The sequence below is a fragment of the Falco biarmicus genome, chromosome 1 (assembly GCF_023638135.1).
Source record: "Falco biarmicus isolate bFalBia1 chromosome 1, bFalBia1.pri, whole genome shotgun sequence".
NCBI classification, from domain to species: domain Eukaryota; kingdom Metazoa; phylum Chordata; class Aves; order Falconiformes; family Falconidae; genus Falco; species Falco biarmicus.
This window is the reverse complement of record NC_079288.1, coordinates 43,255,745-43,278,020: the sequence shown is the minus strand read 5'-3', so window position 1 is coordinate 43,278,020 and position 22,276 is coordinate 43,255,745. Positions and strand designations below refer to the sequence as shown.

At 35.3% G+C, this 22,276-nt stretch overlaps 1 protein-coding gene across 3 annotated transcripts in view; it reads right to left on the bottom strand.

Moving 5' to 3' along the window:
* RIMBP2 (RIMS binding protein 2) overlaps positions 1 to 22,276 on the bottom strand; it is a 162,487-nt gene that overhangs the window by 69,905 nt on the left and 70,306 nt on the right. For all 3 annotated transcript variants that reach the window (XR_008822502.1, XM_056342805.1, XM_056342813.1), the window contains exon 5: positions 876 to 965. Coding sequence is in view for 2 of the 3 variants with exons in the window: in XM_056342805.1 (XP_056198780.1) it covers positions 876 to 965 (90 nt within the window). In the remaining variant the exon portion in view is untranslated. The remainder of the gene's footprint in view (positions 1 to 875; positions 966 to 22,276) is intronic.

The following is a 22,276-nucleotide window of genomic DNA, read 5'->3' as shown; positions in this document are numbered from 1 at the left end:
ACCAGTCAGAGATATCAAAGCAAGCGGTTACCACTGCTTTGCAAGCTTTGAGGATGGGCTTTCATCACAGCCTGTGTGAGTTACAGCTCTTCTGATATGAATGAGGTTGCCGAGCAACTCACTTAAAGCCCTGTAGAAATCTCAAATTGGAGTTTTTATTTTTAGCTAAATGTAGCCCTGTAAAGTGGCTGTTCATGATGTTTCTTCCACTGAGTGCGTATGTGGTGAGGTAAAGCACATCAGCCACTCCTCCCATGCTAGTCACCCCATACAGTATTTGCCATAGGTATAATCACACTGTAGTCAGAAAGATATTTTTTATCCCATAACAGGCACAGAAAAGAACTGGAGAAAAATCTTTGCTATAAAATTAGTTTTTATATTAGGATCTGCAATAGCTGCAATTATGCTATGCTACACGGGAAATAACTGCTAAATAGACTTTTGGGCAAGACCTTTTCAACATCTTATTACGAAATTTTAAAATGCAAATGAAAAATGTGGAAGGATAGGAAAAAGACCTCCTAGAAAGAAATCATTCCTATCAGTATTTTTCAGAAAAAGAGAAATTTTCAATCAAGTCTCATCAAAATCACCAAAAGCCTTTTTACCAAAGCATAATACCAATTTACAATACTAAGAAAATATGCATCAGAGGAATGATGTACCTCTCTGAAGTCTATCTGTCTTACATTTTCACTTGAAAATAACATTTGTTCATAAAAATAATGTTTTGTAATTTTTAATGAAAATATTTTCTGTTCTCAAGTAGAAGCAGCAAATCAGAAAAAATGACTACACAATCCACTTCCATCCACTCTGCAGCCTGATTTTTGTAATAAATGAATGTATGAGATCTGTGCTTATGATGTTACCTGGTCATATTGCAGTGCTTTTGCGGACACACTTGCATACTGAAGGCTCAGGCGATTCTTTTCTTGGACAGCATCCTTCAGTTCATTTTCCTAAAACACAAATAAAGACTGCTACAGGCCATTTATCTCCATTACAGTACATCCTATTAAGTGCTTAAGGAAGCTATGTTTTTGCATTTGGTATTAACAAACTATTAAGAGTAATATCAGGCACACAGCCAAAGGCACTGAAGGTGCAGAATCAGCAGATTAGCTTGCAATTACAGTTGGCTCTATTGTAAACCCACATGTTTCCAGTAGATGATCTGATTAAAGACGTGCAAGCAAAAAGAGATGACCTGACTTTACAGGCCTGGTGCCTATAAAAATAACAATTAAAAAATGTAGATGTAACAAAGAGCTCAAACCTGGCTGCCTCACATACAGCTGGGAAAAGAAAGAGACTTGGCTTTCAGAAAAATAGTAATGCTATCGAACTTAAGTCTTGAGAAGGCATTTTGAGGACAAAAGCCAACAAGCGGAACGTATACTTATGTACACATTTTTATATTCACGTATCACACTTTTAATGGACATCTATAGATAATATAGGTATATATACATATCCTAATACAGATGTTGTTAGAATCTGGGTAGAGTATCTATGCACTACAGTGGGAGGCAAATCAGAAATGCAGATGGAAATCAAAAGGCAAGTAACCCATGCCTAAAAGATTAAGGTATTAACTACAGCCTCAGTAATGTATTTTTATTTGATTAGACAGCACTACGAAGAGGAAAATTCTAAGAGTAAATAAAACTCAAATATATAGTCAAAGGTTAAACTAGAGAGGTGGAAATGCTTTGTTAGGTCACACATCAAAGTACATGTAGCTCAGGAAAAAAACAGCATCATCCTCCAATATTTCTGACAGTTTTTTGCACAAGTTCACAAATGTAGTTATCTGGGATTAAACCTTAAATTGAATTCCTTATGACAGCTGCAGTCAGTCATGCTCGGTGATCTGTAATCTTTCCATCCCACAGTGTGCATTATACATTATCTTCTGAAATCATTGGTTATATTTGCCAAAAACTAGTATATACCAAGGAGGGCAAAACTGGGCCAACTTTTGAGTGATTTGAATTAATTTATGGCTTTACACCATTAAAATCCACACAATCAGTAGATTTCTCTGCTAATTCTGATGAGATCTTAAGAAAAACTGTTCAATTAATGCCTTATCACAATTTATCTTTAAATTCTCAATATGAAAAAAATATAAACTGCCAATTTTTTATCTACCAAGGTAAGCCTTAAAAAAGATATTTAAAGATTCTGATATTTAAATGTTTTTCATATACTGGAACCAAAAAACTTGCTATTTTAAGTACACCTTTCTTCAGTCAATTTCAAAACTCTCTGCACACAAGATCATGTTTTGAATGGAAAACTAATATTTTCAATGAAAAGAAGTTGTTAAACTGGTTATCTAAATTGCTTCCTAAGCTTCATTACCTGATCATCAGAACTAGTGAAGCTCACAGATTTTTGCCTGATGGCTACTTGACTAATACCTAAGAAGGTGTGACATCCAAGTCTGATTGAAATTAACCACTGGGTTAAAAATTGGTCAGCTAAATGGATAGTGAATAGTTCTGCTTAGAAAGTGGGATTAAAACGTCAGTTTCATAAAAGATTTCCCACAGAAAAGGTAATTCTGAATAACTGTGATTTTAACATATCAGTTAATTCTGCAGAAGGTACTCCATTTCTGCCCACACCTCGAATGCCAACCTTACTAGTTAAATTTGAACATAAACAAAAGATAGTGAAGATTAGTTCATCTTAAGTAATAACATGTTACAACACCATCATGGTATAGTATCAGAACATCTCATCATCTGTGGGAAGCCGTTCTCTTGACTAAGTGTCAAGGGCTACTGCACTGAACTAAACTAAGATGACAAACTGCAGCATATTCACAGTCTCCTGACTGCAGATATACCTATCAACTCACACATAAAGAGCTCAGCAATTATAATTTTTCATGTCTGTTCAGTCTGTTGTTCAGGGCGCAATTAAAAGCAGCAGTCAGGCTCTGTGAGATGCTAGACAGTTCTGAAGGCCAAAACCAGAAGCATTTCTTAGCTCACAATGCATTTTCAATGGTGTGAATCAATACATATTTTTATAATATCAAACTGCACAGAACACTTCCTTGGATATGCAAATAAATCAGTGTGCTATTAATTGCTGAAAGTCACTTGAAAAGCATTGTGTGTCTATTCTGCACTTCACAATGTAAAAATAAACCACATTACCTGCTCTGAAACCTTACAACTGCAGGTTTTGTCAAGTCAGATTCGACACTGACTTTAACAGATCAATTTGCATTTGTTACAAATCAATACTGCTCACCTGGCTTTAATGGGGAACAAGTGACAATGAGTTATCAGGTTTTAATAATGTTATTAAAAGGAATTCAAGCAGCAAACAGCAGGGAGGAAAGGAGGAGTAATTGACAGCAATCTAGGCCAGCATCTTTGTCACCCTACTTAAATTCTCCAGAACAGAAAATATTTTATGATAGATGGCACAGCAACTGGGATGGCTGTTAGTCCTACCTGAATAAAATATATTTTATAATGTTACTTGCAAGGATGAATAGAAGTAGGGCAGTAACCATCCCAGTTTCATTGGTCCTTAGTTATAAGCCTACTACGTTTGGCTTGTGTCTCTGTTCATCATAGCTGCTCTCAGCATTCTTCCACATTTACCAGGGTAAAGCCCACCTATATTGGCCATCCCAACTAAATCTGTAAAGATCAAGAATCCCCTGGAAACAGTAGCAGGAATTACTGTTACACTTCTAGCCTAAAACATACAGAAAGAGAGACCCAGCAACCAAACCTCAGGTGCAAAATTTCCACTTGCAGTATTTGCAGTAAGGATAGAATGTATTTGTATGTATTATCAGTGTGTTTGGAAGTGACATAAATACATGTTCACTTACAATATTTAGACTGCTTGCTGTCACAAAAAGCATTACAGAACAAAGCATAAATGACTTTTCAAAGGTCTTAGAGCAAGTAACATGTGGTAAAAGCCAGAAATTGAACCAATATCTTGCAAATTTTAGCCAAGTCCCTTTACTGAGCTGTCTTCTGGAAATGATCCACGTCATAACTACTGTAAACTCAGAAATTCCCACAATATTAGTTTCAATTTGTTTACCTGAGTCATCTCTCAACAACAATGAACCTTTACAACAGGGGCTTTGACAGAAGAATTCTGGCAGATTCAGTAATTTAGCTGCTGCATAGAATTATCAGTCATGAACCTGAAAGTAACCCATGACATGGTTTAACTGAAGCGGCACATAACTACTGCCCAAAGCGCAACACATGCTAGTTTATGTGTAGTATACATGAACAGTATTTCAGCAAAGTTATGTTCTCTCTCAAAATTCCTCATGACCAGTTTCTCCAGTGCTGAATCTTTCCAGATGCTAACTGTTACTTGGAGAACCACACTTACAGTACTTACTATGTCTCCTCCTCTCTTGTCACTGGATACCACCTGGAATTTTGCAAATGATAGTTATGCATCACTGCAGTTTGTGATTTACTGTCTAATCCATTGACTTTGGTGAAGTAATCCATTCCTTAACAGTATCTGCCTCAATATTTTCCAGATCAGTTGAACATAAATCTTCAACAAAAAAAGACCACAGCTGCCATAGAACTAAACTCCATGCAATAGACAATTCATGTATCAAAAATAAGAATTGAAGTAATGTAGAGGAAAAGCACATTTTTACTGTTCTCTTCCACGTACAAACCAGAAAACTAAAATTTCTGGTATAAATTCTTATTGGCCCACAGTCAACCTCTCAAAGTTGCTGGTTTATGGCTGCTCTTCTCAGAAGTGCTGTCAGACCCCCACTGCCTATACGACCATTTGAACTGGGGCCAGAGTGGCATGCAAAAACGTGGGGTTTGTTTTGGGGGGAATCCAACACATTTGATTATCATTTGACTATGTTGTCAGTTGTCTTCATTAGGATTTTATGACTGGATCCTGAAAGAGCACTGAAACTTCAAACACATTTTAAGATGCCTTATAAAAATCCCAGCTTCTCACACATGAAGGCTGACCTTTCTTAAGCTGCTATACTGAAATAAAAAGAGTATTTTTCCATTCTCTCTCCTTTACTTGGCAGCCAGCACTGAATGCATTAACAACAGGGCAACACTTCTCACTGTAGCTCTTACAAGTGCCAATTCCAAACAGAACCTCCAAGTCAACAAAAAGAAGAGGTCAGCAAATACATAGGGCAGCCATCACAAATGACAGACTTCCTGGCAATAGGCTGGGTACATGCTTCTTGCCTCCAGCTTGCTTGTGAGTGCTAGGAATTCTCCGCCACAGACTTCTACATTCTCAATTTAATAACTCTACCAAATTCTAAAGGGAACATGGGAAGAGGCACCGCTATGTTATGACTTGGACCTAAGAGGAGATTTTATAGGATTTTGCAACTCATTTTGGAGCTTGACATGATTTAAATTTTTAAACTTCTTGACAACAAACCAGTACCTGCCCAAAAAACAAACCTTCATAAAGCATTTCCATGCACTCTTTCCTCATATTTTCTTTTTACAATTAGCTTTTGACTTCTTTTTACAAATCCAATGAGTTTTGTCTTTTTTTTCCCCTACTGCCTTCTCCCCTGTTCTTCATTTATTCACTGTATGTAACAATCCGAAGAATTTAATTGTGCCTAAGAAGCAACATTTTACTGGAGTCAAATAAGGACTACCATTTAACCTATACAAATCAATCCAACACAGCTGTTAATAAAGACAAGTAGAGTGAAGATTAAGAACTCATCAAGCCAGTTAATCCAAGACACAGTATAAAGGCAAATGCTGACTAAATGTTACCAGACTAATGCACAAGTGAGAAGGATGTAGTACTTCATACTTCCAAAAAAGCTTCTCATAAGTCTCCAGAGTCTTGACCATCAGGTTTCAATTATTAGTTGAACAGTCTGTCACCCCCTTCCTAATTGTGTTTCACAGTATCCATTTTAAAAAAATCAAAGGTTTGAAGCAATTTAATCACTAGCCTAGCAGGCATCCAAAAATTTTACAGAGAAATGAATGTGGAAAATTAATGATAAGGAAAAAAACAATAGAAGCTGTATGCAGAACTATTTCACCCTCCCCCAGAAAGTATGGTCATAGATTAGCATCAACTAGCTACAGAAAAAAACAAACCCAAACTTTTCCTGATCTATGTAGGCAGAAGTTGCATAGAGCTTAGATTGCTCCTGCTTAAGTTTTTTTACCAAGTTAAATACAGGAAGTGTAAACCATACTTACATAGATGACATATGTGGTGGTATGTCAATTAAGCTCTATTCATGTCAGGACCATAAGTAGGACAATTTGCAAAAAGAATCTGAAAAGTCTTAAGCATGTCTATCTCACAAGGGTATTTTCTGCAGAACGTAAGGAATGCTTCAGGCATTCTCAGCTCAGACAGGCAATTTGATTTAAGAAAACACCGCTAAGGATGATGTTTTCAGAATCTGCAAAGTAAACCAAATCAGAAAATTGACAGCACTCTCAAATGCATACAAACACAAAGTCCTGCAGTGTGCTATTTTTTAAAGGATGCCCAGAGCACTACACAGATATAAAGGCTCACACAGCAGTACATACTTCACAAAACATGAGATGATTAATAAAGAAATATCCATGAAAAAATAACAATACATTTTGTTACTTTATATATAAATTGCATCTTTTTAAGTGCAGAAATGAAGGCAAAAATGTGTGTTTCTAAGAGAGCAAAAATAAAAATTCTCCTATGGATATGAGGACTGAATATAAAAATTCACAGTAGGAGGATGACTTCTGTAGATATAATACAATCTGACACCACTGTCGGGGTAACAAGGTTCTACATTGCCTGGAGAAAGGCATCTGTTTCACTGTGTGCTAGCTTGCTCATCTGTCAATTATTTTTGTTTAAAAAAATGTTATACACTATTCATTTATTTGTAGCTCTTTTTCTTTGAGACTTATTTCTGCCAGTAACCTGGAATGACTGTATTGGAACATTGATCATAATCCCCTGTGATAGTTCTCTATTTTGACGATACAATAATAGAATCAATCCAAGAGAAAAGTGAAAACCTCTAGTCTACAGATACTTAAAAAGGAAAAATGAAGAATCTTCTGATCTTTTCTCATGTATTTTTTGTCCTGCAAATGACTAATTTCTAGGGTCAGGTTCATCACTACCAATTAATTTTTTTCTTCTTGTAAGAGCTAGATTTTAAAGGCAAAGCTGACTTACCCTGAGTAGTACACAGTGGAACTATTTAAGAACCTCAACATGGACAAGTAAAGAGCTAGGTTGAGAGGCACTGCCTGTACAACAAACTGCCATTTAAAACCGTTCTGATTTTCTCTTTGCAATTAGCATGTGGATGATGCAAGAAAGATAGATGCTGTCCTGCAGAATTAGAACCAGTTTGTAATATAGCACTGAGCAAAGTGGAACCAGAAGCAAGCAGAGAAAAACAGCTTTCGCAAGAGATGCTGTTGTTCTGCTAATGTTAGTTAATGTTCTGACACCACTTCCATTATAACTAACTGCTTTGGATGCATACCAGTAAGACAAAAGTGGGATCAAAGAATGCACTGAAAGATGCTGAATGTCCCCTCCCTGTGCCATGAAGAGTACAGTTCTATCCTGCACTGGCTTCCACAGTTAGCAACTTTGACAGTTATAAAGTTGCACTTCTAATGAATTATATATTGTAAGTCAGTGGAAAACTATTACATGCAATAAAAGATAAACACTTCTCTTTGGAGGTGTTCTGCTATTTCCACTTGTTTCTTCCTCTCAATTGCCATGATGAAGTACATGTTAGTAAGTAGTACAGGAAAGGAGTCAAGACAATTTATGATGTTAACATTTAAAAACTAAGGATTTTCTACAGAGAATATTAACAGGCAAGCGTAAGTTTTTTTCTGCTACCACTTTTAAGATAAAGGAAAACCTACTCAGAAATGCTTGCATTTTCAATAGAATCACTTGACAATTTGATTTTCTTCGATTTAAAAATAGGAACTTTTCCATGCAAATTATACTTTATTCTAACAAAGGAAAACAAATGCAGCTTTACCCCTCTAATCAGGAGGCTGAATTTAGCATAAGAAACACTACATAAAAATAGCACTTCTTAAAAAGCACTACTGAATAAGGAATGCAAGAACTGTAGCCGTTTATTGGACTTGGAAACCACCAGTGTCTTGGCACTACAGCAACCAGGACCAGATGTTATGGAGGAAGCACAAACAATTAACGCACGCTATTATTTTTCACTTCAATAAGACTCTTAAGATAACAAGCTTTGTGCTACCAACTCATTTCATTAACTCTCTTTTTGTCATGTCCTTTGGAGTATTAGCTTTTCATGCAACTGTTTCTCATAGCTTGTCCACACGATCGTTTTTACCACCTCAAATCAGTCACCCCCATAACAACACTGATTTACATGATAAGGCACGCACTGCCATGTTTTGCATTATCAGAGAGGAAAAGGAAACATCAACACCTGACTCACCCGAACTTCTAGAAGATTCCCCTATTTTAGAATCACATGTAACCATATTTGATTTGCTGCTGCTCAGACTATGGCCATCACTGAAAATTGTTCATCACACGCTCCCATCTTATTTTCCTCATCTATGGCACACACTATAAACATGACAAGACCCTCTCATCTGTTTTAATAATGAAAATGATAAAGTGTAATGAAAAGGGTAAAGTGATAACTCCAGATATACCTAAAATGCAATGGTTTATTATAGTCTCCATATCTGTGAATAAATAAGCGCAGACATTCTAGCTGCAGCTGTTTATAACGAACACCAAATATGCAAGTTCTCTTCAAGATATTTCTTTTGGGCTTTATACCCACCGTGGCTGAAGGAAATAATCATGAACACAGTAAAAAAGCAGATATTATCTATAACACTATTCAATATTTGCTGTTATGTTTGTATTTTATGACGCTTAGCTTCCTCCATTAGACATGCAGAATGCATCAACTAGACTCTATACTCAAAGCAAAAGACCAAACATCTTTGCACACTTCCAGTTCACAACTCAGATGGAATGAGGCCTCTAAGTGGCAGTAAGTAGCATTACTTTTTTCTTAACTTCTGCAGAAAGTATCAAACACTACCCCAACAAGACAGCAATTGAATAACTCACAATTTCATTATCATCTTTTCATACTATCACAGCAATTACAATGAAATGTTATTATTGGATAGCTGTTTAATTACTTAATAACAAAGTAATACATAATCTTGCTGTGGAAAAATCGTACAAAATATATAGCTGATAACTGAAGTATCAGTTCAAGGTAATTTTAGGCCTATCAACTTCATAGAAAAATAAGGGGTAAGGGAGATGACAATTCTCATTAATAGTGAGTTATTTATGTTTGTTAACACTGTAATACTTTCAGTCTAAGGCTGTTCCAATAACTGAAATTATACAATTATTGATACTGCTTTCACCAGTGACCATATAAAAAAAATTATGTTGATAGGCATAAGTTCCAATATAAGCTTCATACCAAAGTAATTCTACCAATGACAACGCAGCTATTCCTAATTTAGCCACACAGAGCACGTACACAACATATTTTAGCTTTTGTTCAGGCTTCCCTCCTGAAGATATCACCTAACCTCATTACTCAAACTACTACTATTTCCTTTAAAAATCAAGCACATTTGTGTTCCACCTTTCAAATAACATCCAACTGCTGGTAACATAAACATGGCTGAAGATACAGTTAAAAAAAAAAAAACATTTCTGCAGCCTCTAGTAGTGAATTAATCTTAATGTTATGGCAGTTTTTTCTCTCACACAATATTAGAAAGCTAATCAATTTGATTTGTGGGCTGAAGCTAAATCAGTATTTATTCAAGGCTTTTTCTTTCAATTATTTTTATACTCACTTCTCAACACAATATATTAATCTGTGTACCTGAAAGACAGAGGGTCTAATTCTCATTTACCATGGCACAGTTCTAGTTCCTTCAAGGACAACTTACAACCAAGGGAAAGAAAAATTATCCACTGCTAAGGGAGAAAGGAGTGAACAAGTTCTCTGGTCCTGTATAAAGGCACAGAGAAAACACATTGTGGCTTAAACATTAACCCCATTTGAATGTTCCTATCAAGCCGGCATGGTCTGAAGGGGACATTCCCTACTGCCTCTTCAACAAATGCTTCCTTTTTATTTTATCATCATGCTACATATTTTTTGTCTCACATCTCCAATTGGTAGTAAATATTCTTTTGCCTTCAGGCCAGTGGGTGTGCCAAAAAGCTAACTTATTCTTGTAGATCAAACCAAATGCTACCAAATATTTTCAAATAATTAAAATGCATTGCGTCATCTTAGTGGTTTCTGCACATGTGTGAATTTCCACTCACACTTCGTATTAACTCATAAGAAACTTGCTATCCACACTTTCCACTTACTTCAATTCCACTAGTGGCAGAGCAAACAAAATACATCAGCCAAAAAATATTAACAGCCATTCTGATCACCACTGGAGCTCATTAGGGATAAGGCTGCAACAGAAAGCATCTATTAATTATCTGCTAAGACATAAAGGTTTCCATTTGCTGATCAACAGAACATACAACAATGTGAACTTGGAGATCTCTCAGTAGAACACCTGTTACAATCTTATAAAGACCACTATGTTAGTATTCTGGTAACACATCAGCTGCAGATGCTTTTTTTATCAGAATAGCTCATGGAGGGATCTTGTCAACTTTGATTAAATTGCCAAGTTCATTGTGCTATTTCTTATAATAGAAATTTCTTATTCTTACTGAAACAGATCAAACCATTTCTTGGTTCTTTCACTGATAATTAAAATGCAATTAGATCAGCTTTCACAAAAAATTCTCAAAAAAGCTTTCCTTTTTGTCAGGCACAAAGAGGAGAGAATAGCAAACAAGATCAACTGTTGTCATGGTAACATGCCCCAGCAGGTGAAAAACTCGGTCCTGTGGCACTAAAAAAGGATGAAATGTACTGAACCTAAGCATAACATCAACTAAAGCTCAACAAGCTAAATGTTTTCTTCATAGATTGGCATATTTTAAGCAACACATTTAAAAAAACAAATGTCAAAAAAAACCCCAAAACATCTGAACTCTGGTGACGTAAGTAATTATTAAGTTGTCTCAGAGCAATTTTATTAGGCAGAAATTTATATTGATATGTTGTGTAATTTTGGAAATCTCTACATGAAGTTTAGCACAATTTTTAAAAACTGTAAGTGACTTGAAAACAGAAGATCATTTTTCATTTCAAGACAGGTATGTTTAAAATATGCTGAATGATTTTAAGGGTTAAATGCCAGAAGCATCATTCAAAAACAGCTCTTCAGGCTCCAAAAGTTCTGCTTTCAGAACAGATAATATTGCAGCCTTCAAATAAGACTGTACAATCAATTTTTCATCTTCTGTTAAGCTAAGATGGTATATATAAACACAATAAATTTGTGAGTTAACCCAAACAAAGTATTATAGGCTACTGCTTTCCCTGCATGATTTTTAAAGAAAAACTGAACGAAACTGTACTCTGGTCCTTCTGTGGTCCAACCAAAATCTTTCTTAAGTAAAATTACCTACAAATGCACGACCACCTCAAAACACTTAATTCCCATTTACAGAGATCAGGACAATGCTTTGCATGCATTCCTTAGGGAGAACAAACACGCAGGTAATTCATAAAGCTGCCTTTTCATCTGCAAGGCTCTCTAACAATAGAAAGTCACCATGTATCATATTCTATTAATTAAATCTGGGTTTAAACCATTTTCTTTCAACACAGTTTGAAAACTAGAAAAAAATGGAACTTTATGTGATTAAATGTGAAAGGGCTACATAGCTTGTTCTAAACAATACAGATGTGATTTTCTCCATCTGTGTAGCAAAATGTAACAACCTTAACAAAGCTTAATGGTGTAACTGTATGTGTATTTACAGGTGTGAAAACTTACACATACTATTTTTCTAAGGATTCTCGGGACAAATACATCACAAAACAATGAGTTTGAACAGACTGCCAGTGAGAATTTGAAATTTATTCCTTACTCACAGTCCTTGGGCAAGCAATGAGTGAACTGTGCATTCATCCTTCCTAAGCGCAAAAAAAGAGAAAATGGCTCTATCACCTGACTAAAGCTATTCTGTTTCTTATCCTTCTACTCAGTATCATCCTGTTGCAAGGACATCAAGGAGAAATACAAAAGCCAGCAAATACTAGCAATCAAAAAAAATTATGACTTTTTTTCAAATAATGTGTCATCATTTTATTACTTAAATTTTAGTTCAACCTTGTATGTCAGTAACGCACCAAGCTTCATTAGGCCATACCCAATTAAAAGAAAGTCCCTGCCTAATTATTTTTTTTTAAATATATTGTTTCACTTTTAAAATCATATTTTAAATCAATTTTAATTGTATTATTTTATTTTGTATTTTCATATTATTTATATATCTATATAATATAGATATAATACAATATATCAAATATACTTATGTTAAAATAAATAAAATTTTGTTTATTTATTATTAATTATAAATGAAATTAATAAAAATAAATCATATTTTAAAATAAAAACATGAAAAATATTGGTTTACTTTTTAAATCATATCACAAAATAGCAGCTATAATAAAGTAATTTATAAATAATTTTGGAGGCAAGAAATCCTCTTCATATGGAAAAAGGAAAGTAGTTTTACAGTTCTTAAACAGTGGCTGCTTGAAGATACTTCACAGCCTGGAGTTACAAAAGTGATATTAGGAAAGGTTATTTGACAGATTACAAATGAAGAGAACGAGCAGTATCTCAGTAATTAAGACAAAAGAACGTTTACTGATTTTGGATTCCTCTGCTGGTTGTAGACATCCCTGAAAAAATGGGGCAGTCACCAGCAATGAACACGTTGGAAATGTGGTCTTACATTACTTCACTGGTACTGAACAGCAATATGAAAGCAGAGTCGGAGGAAGATACCAGCACAAAAATCCTCCTGCGTATCACACTGTACATAAACATCCAAGTCTTTAAGCCTTCAAAAACTACCACAACTTCTTGTTTTGCTGTCATAAATCTGCTCTGCATCACTGCAGTTAGTCCATAAGGATAATTTTCCAGGCATTTTTTAGGAGAGTAGAACACAAACAAAATACTTTGTGTAAACATATAAGAAACAACATAAAATCTAAACAATATATTTGACATATTACTTTTCCTTATCTTCTCTTTCCTAAATCTAATTAATGCTTCCAGGAAGATATTTACATACCCTTCTGCTTAGTATAAAATCAAAAGGAAAAAAGTCATAAAGGCCACAATTCAGGCAAGGTAAGAGCAGTGGGATTTTGAAGGAATTTATCCAATCTCCCTAGTATTTTCCCCTTTGTCAAACTGTGACACAAATCGAAAGAGAGTCCTGACTACTTTCAACAGGGTAGAAAATCATCAGTTAGAAATCTGCATTAAAGTTGCTATCAGGCTTATTTCTTTGCTGTTTCCAAGTCCTAGCAAACATATTATTTGGCATCTCCAAATAATCTTAAATTTGCTTCAACATGACTAAATTGGTGTATATTACCCTCTAGCCTTAAACCATTAATTATTTCATTACTTGGAGTTACATGTGGTAGCAATGGAACGTATTTCACCCCCACTTACTCAGAAAGCAGTCCTGTATATATGCAATTGCATCCATCTTCCCTCTTTAATGACACAGGCAAACAGAAAGAATCAGAGTTTCATCCTGCTCATTCAAGCTGTACTGCATCATACTCTTAAATTAAAATTAATCTTCCTTACTAGCCAAAGCTGAGCCTTTAGCCACTGCCTGGGAAGAGGACATGACTCCCCTGGGGGCTGTTCAAGGCGGGGGGGCTTCTTGCACCTGACACCTCTCAGCCACCAGATGAGGTGAGACAAAAGCACATTATAATGGGTAATTTGGTAAGGTATGATTAATATTATTTATACAAGGAAGGCTGGAAATCCATACTCGGCTTCTTGCTTCCTTGAGTACCTGAGGCAGGGAAGCTTTTTGTGATCTGTAACACCACTAAATATTTACATTTTGGTTTATTCTTTACAAGGTGATAACTAACTGCTTGAGGCTGAAGAGAAAGATCTATAAGCTTTCACTCAATGTTTGTCTCCAGCTTGCTATTAGTACATCTCTGAACCAGACCAGGACATTCTGGGACTTAGGGCATTTGTATTCATTTAAATAACCAAAGTTTATTCGTAGCTGTTTCCAAGATAAAACCTTGACATATTAGGGACACACAGAGTTTATGGTTTTGCTACTTGCTCATTTATGAAATGAGATGTGTAAAATAGTTACAGAGACCGCAAAAGGATTTTGCCTTCTGTCACTCAAAACAATCTAAGCACTAGGAAATTCAATTTTTTTTCCATAAAACCTTTTTAGTATAAGTACACATTACTTGTATCCTGAATATAGCTTTTAAAATATCTTTCTTGCTGTCTCTTCATATATAATTCACATTATTTTATGTCCTCCTTAAAAACATATACAACTTCCATTGTTGTGATTTGTACATTTGCAATTTTTTAACAAAAGATTCGTATTTAAAATATAAACAACCTGAAAACACCTTTTAAGTCTGAAGACCGTATAGGGCAACCAACCTGGAAGAGTCTAATCAGAGCACAGACTTCATCTTTTGTATAAATACTAGCTGACTAGCAAATCTTACTGAAGGAGAGAAATTGAAAGGGGAGGAATAGCGATGCAAAACACTGATTTGTGAACTGACTGAAAATAAATCTGGACTCAAATGATATATAAAGGAGAAATACTATAAAAAAAAGAAACTCTGGACAGTGAAAATAACCCTATTCAAGGAAATCTCTACAAATGGTGGGACAATGTAAAGGACTGCTACTACTATTGGAATATAGTATTCCACTTTACAAAATTAAGTGTTGAAGATGTCTCATGCTGAATTAAAGATCAAAAAGAAAATAATTCCAATGCTAATAATATTTCACTTCAGGACTTGCTGCATTTAATTTTTTCAATTCATAAAAATCAATTGTTCTGGCAGATACAAATCTAAAGCTTTGTGCAAGTTCTAAGGAGAGGCTTTGAGGATAGAAAAAAAAAGAAAAACACTGAAAAACACTAGTCACAAAGAATGTCTTATTTTCTCTACTTCAAACTGCTAACTCACCAAAACAGTGTAAAAAAATTGATCCTATACTTATGCATTTAAAACCTTACTTCTAAATGAATTATTACTTTAATCTCCCAGTACTCTAACTGAAGGATACTGCCAACTAATGTATGCTAACAAATACAGTTCAAATACTTGGTTCTGAGCTTCCTTTTGTGACAGAAACTAGGATGCTTTTAATGGTAACATTCTGCATACCTGCATTTGACTGGCTCTGCATCTGAAAGATACCTTCATTCAGCTATCATTCAGCTTTGGTCTAAAAACCTCAAAACAACAAAGTTTTTTCAGGAGATCGTTATCAACATTGAACAACTGACTAAACAGTTTAATTGATCATAACTGCAAGAAAAAATTAAAATTTTAAATACTGATGGAGTATGTATCTTTGATCTGGTCTAAGCCACTGAAGAGCTTTTAAAAGAATTCAAAGACTGTAAAGCCTGGACCAAAAGGCCAGTATCTAAGCTTTTTTCAAGTTTTAAGCAAGAACAAGGCCAGTTTGACAAACAGATTAATGAAATCATAAGTCTTTTTAATAAAGGATATGATTTGGTATAAAATCTAATGTGTTAGGATTGCAATCAATATCAGAAATACTAAGACCAGTTCATTGTAGTCTACTTAATCATTTTTCTTCTCTTTCCATTCACAGACATACAAAGGGACAAACCCATTTTTAGAAACACCTACAGTAACATACACCATCCCAAAACCTGGAAGAGAATGAAATTAGTTTATATTCTGGGAAGATGTAGGTTTGTTCCAATTTCATCGGAATTTATTTTCACTTCACAGCTTCTGATCCTCACAGGCTATGCAATATCAGCAATTGAGGAAAACAATGAACAGAGATAATTTGTCTTTATTTGTTAAAGATAAAATTTGTTGTATGTTTCTTAAAACTATCAAAATTATGTTTCCTCATGAATCTTAAACTGAAAAAGATAAAAAATATTGGATTAAAATAAGCCTCATTTTATCTTTATGTAACAACCTCCTAAGCCATACACAGACAGTATCAGCGTAATTTCTGAATTCTCCCAACACATCAATTAAAAACAAACCTACAGCTGAAAATCTATTCATGAAGTACGAAATAGGTCTCTTGCAAGGTAGTTATAATTCTCTATGCAAAACAAATCTTTGGAGAACATTGAAAAAATATACAAAAATTTCCAGCACTTCAGACACTGAAGACCAGATACCATCACCTGTTTCTCTACCTGTCTATTATGAATTCCATTAACATGTATTTTTTAATTAATATTGAATTAATTTTCAATTATTTTTTCCAGATGTATTTATTTTTAACAAGGAATGCCAAGAGATCTTCAGTATTCAAGCAAACACCAAGCCTTTTATCTTGAGATCTAGATGAAATTTTGTAATACTGACACTAGGTTTAAACGAAGTTGAGCATCACTGAATTCTCTCTGACACAGCTATCTGCAATGTGAAGAATGAAACTGAAAATTAAAGACAGCCTCAAATGGCTGCACATTTATCAAGTATTCTAAAACATAAATTTCATATCACTATTTTTTTTTCCCAACTATCTAATGAAGAATGACAACTGCCTTCAAAAACATGATTACCAGAGATCACTGAGGTACCAGAGATCAGATGTCTTGACAGATCTCTCTGCTCCAGTGACAATCAAAACATCTGTCATTCTAATAGTCATAACAGCACATAAAAGATTAATATTTCTCCTAAATTTCCTAATGCAGAATATATAGCTCCAGAACCGCCATTTAAAGTATTTCCATTGCCTATAGCACTAAACTAACTTCTATTTTCACAAAAGCATTTTGACAGCATGTACATCTATGAGAAGCATTTATTTGCACCTCATTGCAAATGATATCTAGGTTCATGAGGCGGCTGCCTCTTGGTGAACTATCCTTTTGGCATTAACATACATTGTAAAACAGAGGAATCATGATGTATATATGTGAAAATCATGGGCTTACTCTCATGATCTACTAAAGGAAAAGAAGCTAAGCGTGCTGCTTTTGATTAAATGTTTTACACTCCATATATATTCGGTTTACACTTCATAGGTAAACTACTGATTTCGGGTCCACTCTCTCAAACAGAGGCTCTCACAAACACATTTATTTCCCTGAATGCATGTGCCTTAAGAATATATGAGCCTAAACTACCATAAACACAAGAAAACAGGAAGGTAAAGTCTAATTTGTTCAGTATAAATGCATGTAAGAAAACTTATTAGCGTTCTCAGTTGCTAAAAAATGAAGTTCCTCCACAATGTTGATGTGAGTTTTTAATCTAAATACAGAAGAATCCATGACAGAAGGCAATTTCAACATATAAAACCAAAGCCTGCACTGTTTTACTCTTCTGTATAATCCTCACTTACTTCAGATTATTTCATACTGTAATCCAGGGCAGTCTGTCCCACTACAGCACTGTTCATAGTGTGGTAACAGAAAGTACCATTTACAATATGCACAGACTACTTTTTAATGTTCTGACTACCAGTCCCTTGCCCCAGAAAAGCCAATTATGGAGAGAGGAATATGTATGTTTGCATACATGTCCCAAACTATATCCACACACGTGTGCCCCACTAAGAAAAACAAAAATCAACTACAATGAAAGCGTGCCAATTCCAGAGTTTTTACAGATTAGACTTAAAGATCGCTGGTAGGCCAATCAAAAAGAAAAATCTTGACATAAAGCATTGTTAAGTATATTATCTTTTGACTGCCAAAACACAGTCTAGACAGCTCATCAGCTCTGAAATCACCTACCCTTATCCAAAGGAAACCACAATTTTGCTGTTTCTTTAAAAGTTTTTGTTGCTCTGACAGTCAAGACTACCTATCATCTCATTAAAGGACAAATTTGGACACTCCTGCCAATTCCTTCCCTCCTCTATGGACAGTTTGGTATGAAGCCTGTCTGATAGAAATCAGGGATAAAAGCTGCTTTTAGGAATGCAAACTCAATTTTCCTAATCAATTCCTATTTTCCTACTTGCAAAGACTAGTGCTGTTAATGTGAGTGTAAAAATCTTGTGTAAGCATTTTACAAGTTAGTCATACAATTCACTTGCAGTAGTTAGAAATAGATGAATTGCCTTTTTAAGTATGTTCTCCTGAGTTTCCTTAAAAAAATCAAGACAAGGAAAACACAATCAGAGATAGCAGGTCTCTCAGGATAATACCAAAATGAGCTTTTTATCAATCTGAAGATCTACACTTGCATATATGGTCAGAGGACAGCCACAGTCACATATTTTAAATTGAGTGAACCTCAGCAACATAAAACTGGGTTTTTAAAAGGCTGGACATACCCAGTAGCAAAGCGACACTGGAAAAAGGATCTCTTCATGGCAGAGCTAGGGAAATAACAAGTGGTAAACAAAGGGAGGGGAAAAGGTCATGTATCTACCAGCTGAAAGCATACCATGGAATTTGCAGTTAAAGCATTTCTGTGAAAAACTACCAACAATTATGTTGTAAAATACGTCATAGGCAAGATCCAAACAATTGTCTCTGTCTGCAAGATGAAACATACGACTTCTCTCTCCCTGCATGAAAGACTCCATGAAACTATCTGGAGCACAGAATGTGGATATAGGATTTACCTCAACAGCAATGGCAGTGTTTTGACTTTCTCCTCAACTTGCACATCCGCCCATTAGCAATAGTTTCCCACTATTAGTGGTTGTTCTATTTTGTAAGCTTCCAGCAAATTAATACTGAATTGAATTCCACAGAAAAAGATGCTACAGGCTTTCTTCCCCAAGCCTGATTTAATCATATTCTCCTCTTCTTCAATTTACGCTACATTTAATGGTGGAAATTATTTTTAAGATTGATTTCTGATTATATGCTTATTATAATTCAGAGGATTATTATTCCTGTCTATCTTTAGCTAATTCTCTAAGAAAATATCTGATCTGGAACAACTTGTGAAGGCCAACAGTGACGTCTACATAAAAGACGATTTCTTTTTCCTTCTACTTCCCCTTTACAGCACTACACCCAGCATGTGGCAGAAGGCACTAAGTCCTCATGTTATTCCCTTCTTTCACAAATAATACTAGCAAATAGTGGAGAATGGACAGAAGAACTAGAAATAAATCAGTATCACACATTTCAATTAGCTGTAGAATAAATCCTTCTCACTAAGGAGAAGGAATCTACGTATGGCCAAGCCTATATGTAAAGACATTCCTGTTACAAAATACTCTGAAATTCTTTTAAGAAAAGAAAATTACTATTTACTGGCAGTATAGTGTGAGTATAAACTTCCGCTTTTTTTTTATTATCCATATAAAATTATTGCTTTTTAAACACCTATGCTTCAAATTGTTTGAAGTATGATAGCAGATTATCTGCATAATCCATTACCTTCACTCAGGCCTATTTCAGATTTCATGCAGCTATGCAAAGTTTAGTTCTGCTTAACAGACCTGTGAAGCTCTTCACAAAGCAGAAAATTAGTCAGGACAAAAACCTGTACAGCCTTAGGGTGGCTTAAAAAAACACAGGAAAAAGTTTAGTAAAATTGAACTACAAGGCAGAAATTTTAAGTTAGGTCTCTTATTGACACTGTAACTAGCTAGAGAATCCATGTTACCTTACTCCTTTGCTTTTCTGCTGGAAAGGCAGCAGCTGAAGGGAGCTTGTTAACTCCATTTCTTCAAACTTACGATTCTGTTCAGTCCTTGTCAAAACAGAAACTGCCACTTGATTAGGAGCTTGACCCAATACAAACTACTGTGGCCCTCAAACACTCAGGTGATGCTTTATTTACCCAGAGGAAATGAAACTCACTGCCAGCATGTTTTGTATTTGTTTTCATGCCTCATTCAGAGGATCAGAATCTGAGCCTTCACTGTTTTCAGCACAATTCAGTATGATTCAGTCTTGGTGCTGCCAAGACTATATTACTTAAAATGGGCTTTAACTACATAATTAACCAAATGACTTAACATCACTTCATTCCTTCTTTGAGAATGACTAGAATTAAGTTTTTGCTCTCTCCTTAACTTGGTCTCTTAATTCGACCATTGCTAACTGAACCACATGTAGAAAATGAAAGAGCAGTTTTCCCTGCGGGTCCCAAATTGCCCATGATGAAGTGATATGCTTCTGCAGAGTAAAGATGGTAAACAAAGTTATGGCAATCTACATCTCTGCCATAGAAAACCTGAAAATATCCTGTTTCCTGGACAGGCTGGAAACCAATCAAAACTTTGAACATTTTTTTCTCTGCCAGATTGTCAAATGCCATTATTTCTTCTTCTGTGCAAAATGTATGCTGAAAGTTGCTCTAATGCCAAAATGTGTCTAATCCTGCTATAATGTGGTAGAGAATAATTCCTAAATTTAAGTAGTAATTGCTTTGCCGTCCAGTGAAATGTACACTAAAAATATAATCTCAAGGCAAGTCCTCATTTTAAACACCAGTTCAGACTTCAGTGAACACAACCACTAAATCTTTGGAAAAAATCAAGGTGTACATTTCAATTGTAGTTTATGCTTTCATCAGTGCTTGCTCTGTATCACAACACAATTGAAATAACAATATTCAGTGCTTAGATGTCATCCAATACATAGTTACAAAGTGCTTTGCAAATAAAACTATACAATTTTGTTGGGTAACGTTGCTTTTTATGGAGGATTTTGACTTTCCTAGTTGTGGTTTCATTGCAATTCTGAACAAAAAGTGACATTTCAAACTTCTTTGTGCAAATGAAAGGAAGGAACCGTCCTTATTTTAAATACAATTCACCCAACAGTACTGCCCTACAGCAGTTCCTTGCCAGCTTGGATCTTGAGAGCACTGTCTTTGATTTCATGAATTTCAGAGGACTGAATTCTCTAGCATCTAAAATCTGAAAGGGACTAAACTGAAAAACCAAGCAAACAAGCTGGCAACAGATTAGTTTGCCATCTGCCAATTTAAATTACTCTTTCAGTAGCCCTACAGTGTGAGTTTCAAATACATTGTCAAATCCCCAACCAGCTAATTAGTATCATTCATGATTTTAAGAAAGTATCAGCAGCACTAACCAACATGCATTTATCATGTACAGGTTTTAGCTTCACTTATCTTTGATATTCTATGAATTAATACAGAATAAAAGATTCAATGATAGACACATTCCATATTTAAACTATGGTTTTACAATTCATAAGACTGGGCACCAACCCCACCGGGGGGTGGGGGGGAAGGCAAAACAAGTACCCCAGACACCAGATTTCCAATAAATTTTCATAAGCATTCAAAAAGAATCAAGGCAAAATCTGAAAGTGTACAGACCAGTCTGTCAAATGAAATCACTGATAAATTAGAGAAAGAAGGGTGTCCCACCAACCGCTGACTAGCAGAAGCCACTGTGGAATGCACAGCAAACTCCCTAAGTACTTTGCTCCTTTTGACTACTGACTGATTAGGGGAAGAAATTTAGTCCTATTCATAATGGTGTGCACATGCACACTAACTACTGTCTCCTACAATAAACACCCCTCGGCAGATTCAATCACCTTGCTAGCTGCTGGCAAGACATGACCCTGCTTTATACATGGGCAAGTTTTCAAAGGCAAAATGCTTTTTACTGCTTTGGAGGTGTTGATGCATTCTCATTGAACATGGGAAAACTGTTAACAAACATATGGAAGAAAACCTTCAAGTCTCCAGCTCAGTCCTGCAGATTAAGAAATTCGCTGTTTACAAGGATGATTATCTGCCACGGCAGTAAAATGTCACCACAGATTAGAATAGTACTATTTACACTTTTAGTGAGAAGTCTTACTATGCTGGACCAGAGCTTTAAACGTTGCAGTATATCACTTGTAGGTCTGTGTCACTGTATATGTACAAACTGATCTTGTGAGCCTAGGCAACATATTGTCATACATAAGTATCAAGGATATGACAAGCATCTATCAAAAAATATCTCTTCTTCAGTCTTCCCTGTTTATCATGAAACTGCATTCATTTAAACAGTATTACTGTAGAGCTATGAAATCCCACAGATCAAGCATTTTTGGAATTCTGCTCCCGTGCCCCCCCCCC